The sequence below is a fragment of the Triticum urartu genome, chromosome 7A (assembly GCF_056163025.1).
Source record: "Triticum urartu cultivar PI428250 chromosome 7A, HENAU_Tu73, whole genome shotgun sequence".
In the NCBI taxonomy this organism is placed as follows: domain Eukaryota; kingdom Viridiplantae; phylum Streptophyta; class Magnoliopsida; order Poales; family Poaceae; genus Triticum; species Triticum urartu.
The window spans coordinates 181,501,634-181,510,654 of NC_141879.1; the positions used below are offsets into that span (position 1 = coordinate 181,501,634).

At 40.7% G+C, this 9,021-nt stretch overlaps 1 protein-coding gene across 1 annotated transcript; it reads right to left on the bottom strand.

Annotated features, from left to right (window-relative positions):
- Window positions 1-805: 805 nt before the first annotated feature.
- LOC125530858 (potassium channel KOR1-like) lies at window positions 806-6,852 on the bottom strand. Its single transcript, XM_087534473.1, has 14 exons — window positions 6,479-6,852; window positions 5,920-6,144; window positions 5,046-5,109; window positions 4,511-4,850; window positions 4,106-4,401; window positions 3,918-3,998; window positions 3,718-3,816; window positions 2,870-3,091; window positions 2,585-2,773; window positions 2,417-2,492; window positions 2,005-2,299; window positions 1,791-1,912; window positions 1,407-1,710; window positions 806-1,166 (listed from the first exon to the last, which is right to left on the bottom strand). The coding sequence occupies exons 1-13, from the start codon at window positions 6,769-6,771 to the stop codon at window positions 1,463-1,465; spliced, it is 2,550 nt and encodes an 849-aa protein (XP_087390599.1). The 5' UTR covers window positions 6,772-6,852; the 3' UTR covers window positions 806-1,166; window positions 1,407-1,462.
- Window positions 6,853-9,021: the final 2,169 nt, after the last annotated feature.

Genomic DNA, 9,021 nt, shown 5'->3' on the forward strand with positions numbered 1-9,021 from the left:
TATCTTTTAAATGAAAAATGCAAATGAAAATCTGTTTTCACCATTAAATCCGTCGCGACAAGATCTTCGAAACTAGATCTCATATCGGTATGTTTTGATGACAATTTTTTTATTAAAAGTTGTCATGTCTATTACACATAAATTATCATGGTGTTTACGCTGAAGTTGTCATAATATGTTTCAACTATCTTTTCTTTTATGTTTAAAGTAAATTTTGACATATTATAGAACAAAAAATTAAGAAACAAAACTTGGCATGATGAATTATTAAAATTTGTCATGATCCATGAAATAATTTTGACATGGTTCATAATTAAAAAGAAATATGTCATCAATTACTTTAAAAATGCCTAATCAATGACTCAAATTTGCCATGAACCATAAAATAAGTTTGGCATGGTGAATTGCTTAAATTTATCATGATATATGCACTAAAATTTGCCATGGTCTATATAAAAAATAATGTTCACTGACAAAAACTAGATTTGCCATGGTCAAAATATTAAAATTGCCATGATCTACAAACAAAAATTGATGATCTATAAACTAAATTGCCATGATGAATTACTAAAAATTGCCATGATCCATGAATTAAATTTTCCGTGGTTAATTACTAAAAATTTCCATGGTCAATTAATAAAAATTGCCATAAAAAGTAGTTGAAATATAATGGTAGCTTTAAATCTAGAAGAAAAAACTAGACGAAACATGTCATGGCAACATTAGTGTAAACGCTATGGCAACTTTAGTGTAAACATCATGGCAACTTTTTGTCCAAAACAAAGTCGTCAAATCAATATGGGATTTAGTTTTGAAGATCTCGTCGAGACAGATTTAATGATGAAACCATACAAGGCACAGTTAATTAAGGTGGCAAAGACCGCACAACTAGCACTCAAGAAATCATACGAGCCGAATACAAGGATGCCTAGGCCCAAGACTATCATCCAACCATGTCGACCTCTGCAGCCTGAAGAACAAGCCACAACCAGATGCGCACTCGCGCCTAACCAAGACAGTTACCATCTGTGTGCAGTGTGCTGTAGCAAACCGGGATGTCTGAGCAGACGCTCCATTGTAACTGATGGACCTCCTCTTTGCTACACGGCCTGCCGGTGCCACGCTTTGCATCCATGGCAATAGCATGATGTTGTTCCAAGCCTCTCCTGCAAAGCGTGGTCCAAGAGGGATCAAAACACTAGCTCAACTTCAGAGTGGAATCAATTTGTGGACAACTTCGTTCACATTCCATTTCAGCGCCGCATCTTATTTCCATTGAACTATAATATGTACAACGTCGATAATTATAGTTCGGTCGTTTTCTTGCTTATGTATCTATGTACATTGCCACAACACCAGTATAGCAGAAAGTCGGTGAAAAACAGGTTACTAGTCTTCATGATTACCTGACAGAAAAGTTACAACTTTCTTCTTCTTATTTCACTTGGCCTTCTACTCGCTCTCACATGTCCTCGTCTCCAACAAGATAGAGCTTCTGCCCATCAATTACCATGTCCACTTCCTGAACCGCTGCGCCATCCTCACAGAGCAAGCGCAGGCGTGAGCCGGACAAACCCAGCTTCTCCTGGGCTGACCTGATGAGTTCATTCATAGTGTGAGGAATCCACAGCATCACCCCCTCTTTTCGCTTGGCATCAGTATTCAACGGATGGCAAGGGAACACGGAGCACAGTCGTTGATGTATTTTATCTGCCAGCAAAAGATTTATTTTGTCATAAACGAACAATGCGCAGGTGATTTCACAGAGGTTTCAAGGCTTCTCAACTTGCCTCTCACTTTTTCGCCTCGTGTGGGGAACTTGGAGAGCTCCTCGGTTTTTGCCTCTTCCAGAAGCACTATAAGAGGCTTACTCCCAGACTTGCGCCCTTCGTCCAGCGGAGTAGTACCGCGTCTGCATACATGGCCGTTCAATGAAATTATTATACTCTTGGTGGTTTGAAGCTTGATAGCATAGATAAAGGATGAAGTATTGTTTGGTGGTACCTGTCTGTTACAAGCACACTTGCACCAGCGTCTACCAACAACTTCGCCATTATATACAAGCCCTCTGCAGCGGCTATGTGGAGAGGATGCCGGTGGTCGTAGTCTTTCGAGTTTGGGTCGGCACCATAAGCTAGAGCCCCCCGAATGAAATCAGTCTCTCTCTTTGATACAGCCATGCAGAGATGGATACCAGCATTCTCGAGGTTCAGCTTGGCTCCTTTGGAAAAGAGCAATGAGGCCACTCTATCATGCCCCCGCTTCACTGCCTCTAGTAAGGGTGTGTTCCCAAAATTATCTGTTATTCAGCAAAGATCGAGTGCATAAAAATGTGTTATCATATAACTAACTATACAAGTGTATATGCAAGAATTTGGAAATGGCCACAGGGATGCATTTCACTGAGTGAGCATACCGGTACAGTTGATATCAACGCCCTCATGGATAAGGAACTGCGCAACTTCTTCATAACCTTTGGAAGCTGCAAGATGCTGTGACGATGATGATGGTTATGGTTATATCAGGCATGCAATATTTTATTATTTAGGGTTTAACCAGATAGCAAATCCTTAGCAATTCATACCAAAGGAGACCGCCCATCATAATCAGTGTTCTTTGGATCGACTCCAGCTCGGATTAAGTCTGTCAGCTGATTAAGCTCACCGTGGAAAGCGGCTGTGTTCACTCTTAAGGTCAGCTCTTCCTCTTGTTTCCCTATATGGAATTTGATATCTGGTCCTATTTGTTTGACTCGTAGGCCGTATTCATTGCTCTGCAGTCCGACATCATCAAGAAAAGAATGCACTATCCATGAATACTGGAATTAAATAAAATAATTACTGACATGGTGGTTATTTGTACTGTTTACCTCAGTAAGATTGCTCAAAAGTTTTCTTCCATCAGCGAAATAAATCCCCAATATGTATGTCAATGACTCTTTATCCAACCGTAAGAGCCTGCAAAGTTCACAAACACGAATATTGTAGGGCTGTGGAACGTTGCAAAGAATAGCAATTTCTCCAAAAGAGTTCCCTTGCTCAAACATTAAACTGGCCTCCTCTTGACCATCTTTGCCAATGCCAACTCCTTCCTGAACAACAAGAGCATAAGACCATGTTTCAGGCAAGTGGGTACACCTGCACCCATTAACTTGGAAACCATTCTCTGGCACTAGAAATGTACCAACAAAAAGAAGAAGTCCAAATTAATGTAGCTGTAGTGCGTAGTCAGTATGACACAATGTTACACAAGATACTGTAGTAAAAATCAACAGTGTATTGAAATACGAAGATCTTCGTATGGTGGTGCCAAATACATGTGATATATAACAAGCTGGTATCCTTTTTTTGCGCTTTATTTCTCAAGACACATATGACCATGCAATTTTGTGGGTAATCATATATGTGTGGATTTCCTACGCTCCTTAGATATATCCCACTACTATTCTCCATGAGTTCTTGCTCTGACATTCACATACTTTATGTTTCTACACTATGTACTCTCTCTGATGAACCGATGCATACTTCGCTTGTACTAATTTATCCCTATGCATATTAAGCATTGAAATTGACTTGATGATTAAGCGATAGTTGAATCCAGGACCCACTGACCAAATTCCAGGCAATGGGTCACTGTAGATTATGCTTTACTATTTAGTGTGTAAACTGGGGATGTGTTACAGTGAATCCGATGGAAATATGTGAATCTCAAACTCACTAGTGCACCCTGACAGACAAAGTATAACTGATCAACTACACTTCCTTGCTCCAAAACAACTTCTTCTGGTAAGTAGAACTCTTCTTGCAGCCTGGCAACCTGCAAGGAGTAAAGAGCACAAGAGAGAATTATTGGAAAAGTTCATACAATTATAAAATAGATCAACATGTATAATTTGTTCAAACAAAAAGAATACTCACAATCTGTTGAAGGAATTCTGCTGAACATCCTTTGAACAGTGGTGTCCTTTCAATATATGGCATGTACAGTGTTTGTGAAATCTGCAAACGCAACACAATGTATGATACATCTTCAAAGACTCACAATAGAAGAAGTTTTCAAACTGTATTTGGAATAATGGCAAGATATCTAAAATATAAATCATCACCTTTGCACGAATAGAAATTGGGATATCCCGAAGAACAGAGGCTTCAGTGCGGCTGCTTTCATACTGCAACCTCAAATGACCCTTGATCTGTTCTCTGATGTCCTTTCCAAGTTTATGTCTGTTCATATACATGATAGCTTCTTTCATTTTATCCCTGAATCGCTCGGTTGCCGAGCCTTTCACAACAATTGCAGTCATGTTACCGATGAGATAAGCTCCAAGAACCATACCAAAGGAAACATATATCATGACAAATATCATTTCCCTTAGATTTACAGCATGAATGTCACCATAGCCTGCAAAGGAAAAAGAATATCATATAAATTTAAAATACCAGACTATGTTTCTACAAAGATAGTTGCAGAAAGTGGAAATTATTTGTTTAAGCATGAGACCAAAACTTACCAACAGTTGTCATGGTGACGATGGCAAAGTACATTGATGTAATATAACGTGTGGTTAGATCAATATCCCTGAAATGAGAATAGCTATAGTCTCCTAACTGCAAACTCCCTATCCATGTATATCCTTCCATTGATTCAGGAAGTGTTGTTGCCAGGTAATAGAAGATGCAAGCTGCCGTGTGTGTAAAATAGAGCTCCACAACTATGAGTTTCACTATTCTTGTGAACAGGTAATTAACACGAATGTCCTTTTCCAAATCCCTAAAAAACTGTGTAACTTTCTGAGTTCTTGTCATGCGAATCCACAATAAGTATCGTACTTCTTCTTTACGTCCACAAGCCTGTCAGAGTTCATTATATGAAAACGAGATCAGATAAGGTAAATATAACTACTTCCTCTGTAAACTAATATAAGAGTGTTTAGATAACTAAAGTGGTGATCTAAACGCTCTTATATTAGTTTACGGAGGGAGTATATCATAAGCTCCACACTGTATGTGAAATCAGTGAAAATAACCCGGGAGCAAAAGAATGACCTTATAGATAACATCCCAAGGGAAGCAACCAAGTAAATCGAAGATGAAGCTTGATTTGCAATATCTGGATTCATAAAGCAGAGAAATCATGGTTACATGTGTAGTCAGAGAACATATATCGTAAAGTACAAACTGTTGGATGTAATCCTGTAGTAGAGAGTTTTTTCTTGCTTGTGTTGTGTCTGAGTAGCTTGTGGTGTATAGTCTGAGAAAGAGTTCTTGAGCATATTGGGTTTGAGCTAGAAAATCACCGAGTCTGAATCATATACAAGTACATGTTCCTATATGTCTGAGTTGGATAATAATAAAACAGTTCATGAGCTGTGCATATGCATAAACAAAGGTTGCATGGTCTTCAAATAATAAGGAGAAAAGGAAGAGCATGGGTTAAGCACTGCAAAATTGGAGGAATATTGTTCTCGTCTTTGTATTCATGTGCTTGAGCAAAAAGCCAACACAGATGCCTGAGCAGAGACCCTCTTACATTTTTCCTCTCTCGAACAATTATCTAAATGTGCGTCATTGTGTGTTAGATGAAACTCTCATATATATATTTTTTGTGCGAATGAAAAACTCTCGTATCATTGCAAGGATAAATTCTGAAAATACAGCTTGCAAATGCCCCTCTGGGAAAGAGTTTTCATGGAGCAACATTAAAATAACTGAGAGCCACAACACATTTCTTTTAGAATCCATCTGTTTTAATGACTGGTGTTTTCCATTCGTTTTAGTGAGTGGTGTTCATCTAAGGACGAGAAGCAAATATCTGCAGTACTAGGAACGTAGGGTGCGAATATTAGGCAATAATGCAGTGCTGCAGTTCAAGTTCCAATTATTATAGGTATTATTCGAACATGTAAGACAGGAATGTTACCGGATGGCGATAGAGGTCGGATTGTATATGATGCAGAATGTGTCTGAGTCACGGTAGGCCACAAGAAACCTCAGAACAATATCAATAAGGAAGGCAATCTGGCCAACCATGTCCAAGAGGAAGAGGTTCCAAGGCAGCCCCCTGAAGAACCCAAATTCCAAGGGTGTAAGGAAGGAACTAAATGCTGCCCAAAACACTATGAACCTTGTCCATATCCGATACCACCTGCAGAGACGCCACCCAAAACAAAACCACGAACCAGTAAATTAGCTGCATTCCCGTCGATATATACAGCTTAAACTGAAACAATTTGAGTTGTTCGTCCTTTTCTAGAACTGGTTTAAACATGCATGAGAGAAATGTGAACCAAGATTCTCCAAGGCTTGAAGCCTGCAACATTCAACTTTTAATGTTCTGATTTGCAGCCACATAATTTGTTTTCCAAATACTCCAGTGCGAACCACACATGGACTGAAGAGAAAGAGCCATGGCGGTGAAATTTGCGGAAGAGGAAGGGACGGGCGGAGGATCGGTGGCGTGGCAGGGAAGTGGTACGTACTCGTTGTTGGGGTGGACGATGTGGCTGCGGAGGAACCCGCCCTCTCCGTCGTCGGCGAGGCGGCTGAGGGAGCGGGGCGGGGGAGCGCGGCTGCTCCGCGACGACTTCAGCCGGTCGGGCAGCACGTCCACCTGGTACTCCTTCTCCGCCTCCTCTTCCTCCTCCCCCACCCTCCGATTGGGCCCCAGCCACCTCCCCATTTGCACGGCATGAACACATCTCCGAATGCCAGTGAGTGATGAGCTCGACCGATCGAGCCCCCGCGCCGCCGGCTGGCCAGTTTCTGTGAACATCGGATGTCTTGTCGCATGGATCAGTCCGAATCGCTGATATTATCGCCGATTCCCTTTTTTCGCGGCTTTAGGGCTCTTTGGTTTGCAGGACCCCAAGAGGAAACACGAAAAACATAGGAATGCATGTGTCAAACACAAAACTACTCCCTCCATCCCATAGTATAAGAACGTTGTTGACACATTTTCTTTTTAAGACAAGATTTATCAAAATGTGTGATGCATTTTTCTGCCTTTTTATTGTATAAACCACGGTTTGCCTTATGATGAGTGGAAAGCGTCAGTGTTGCGCGAGGCCGTGGGCCTGGGTCTTCTTCCTTGGTGCCTCCGACTTGTTCGCCGCCTTGGCCAATGCCAGTGCTCCTGATTGCCGGTCGTCAGGGCCAAGGGCGGTTGTGAGGCTGTGGCGGCGCAAGCAACAACCAGCATCGACATATATCGAGGAGCTCTTGATGTTGAGCTTGCATTGGTGTCACCATTTTGGTGCTTGCGGCCTAGAATTGGCGGTCGGCACGATTAGCGGCATTGTAAGACTTATAAGTTATAATCATTCATCTTCAAGTATCAATAACTAAACTATCTATTGCCTGTGATTTATCGTGATGTGCGGTTAGTCCCCATGGGCTAAGGGCTGATGCATAGCCTCACAGCCCCATGTATGCGCGTTAAGGGGTTGTTGGTATACTTTGATGATAACATTTTTACGTGTTCCACAACGGTTATGTTTTGTCACAACCTCGATCATAGGGTTTGTAGGTACCCAATGTACCCAAGATCAAGCAAAGATAGGTTAAGGGCACATAGGTGTGTGAGGCTATGCCAAACATCGATAATAGTAGATTAGCATAGTAGCCAAAAGCAATTCACTAGTGCAGAACTGGGCAATAGCATCGGTTCGTAAGGCCCTTTAGTGCCGGTTCGGTAACCGGCACTAAAGTGTGGGCAGTAAAGCCCCCCCCCCTTTAGTACCGGTTCAGCACGAACCGATGTTAAAGGGCAACCACGTGGCACGAGTCAGCTCCGGGGGCGCGTAGGACATTAGTACCTAATGTTTGGGTGTGTTTTGATTTTATTTTTTATTTTTACTTTAATTTTGTGTTTTCAATTTAATTTAGTGATTGTTTTACATTATAATGAGTTGTTAAATCATTAGGTGAAAGTACTGCAGATTAGTTTGACTGGATGCATGTGGATCCTAGCTAAGTGATCAAGTATATGCCATATTGGCATATACTTGATCACTTAGCTAGAATTCATCCAGTTAAAACTAATCTGCGGTTTCTTTCATAAATGATATAATAACTCATCATCATCATCATATTAATATAAAAACTTTTGCATCATATATATCATCACCAACAACAGTTTTCATAGCTAGCTAAAAATCATCATATAATAGTCGTCTCATTACCACTACTTAATCATCATATAGTCATTACCGCTATCTAATCACCACCAACACTAACTTAAAGAAGAAACATTCACTTGTACCAGAAGCAAAGATATCATCGAGTTCAACATGGTAATGATATTATAAGTGTTCATAACACCACAAAAACAAATCACTCTTTGAGATTAAGTTCAGGACGAAGAACACGGACATGAGAGGACAAGTACTAAGAGCATGAACTAGCTAATCACTCCCGCTGCTCTCTCTCAGGTAAAATAGCATAGAACATGTATAGCTTTCCTGATTCATCATATTGGAGCATGCAGATGAACATGTCTCCTAATCGTGGGTTTGCGCTTCTGATTGCTGCCCCCTAGTACTTCTCTGCGATCGTTCACAATTTTGCTCCAGTCTTTTACTATTAAGCATTCCTCGCTATTAGAAATCCTGAATGCACTAAAGTGCATTGTAGGATATCTTGGCCGTAAGCTAACAATATTCATGGTACCTTTAGTCTCGATCCAATCAGGCACAACATTCATCGGGAGTCCCTGTTGAAGAACATCGTATAGTAACATATTTAGCAATGAAGTTTAGCTTAAAAAATAATGTATGAAAAAGATGCACTGAGGAGAAATAGTAGAAATCTTACCATCTTTCCTAAATATATGTGACCGTAGTTCACTACGAACACTATTGGTTGCACGTTTTGAGTACTAACATTTCTAAGTGCAGGAAAAAAAATTGTCTTGACAGCATCAAGATCCTCAAGCCATGAAACATAATGACTTGTCTCCTCGCAGTTTAGTTCAGCCTCGGGACAGTGGACGGTCCTGTCTACCAAGCGTCGGACATGTTTGCTT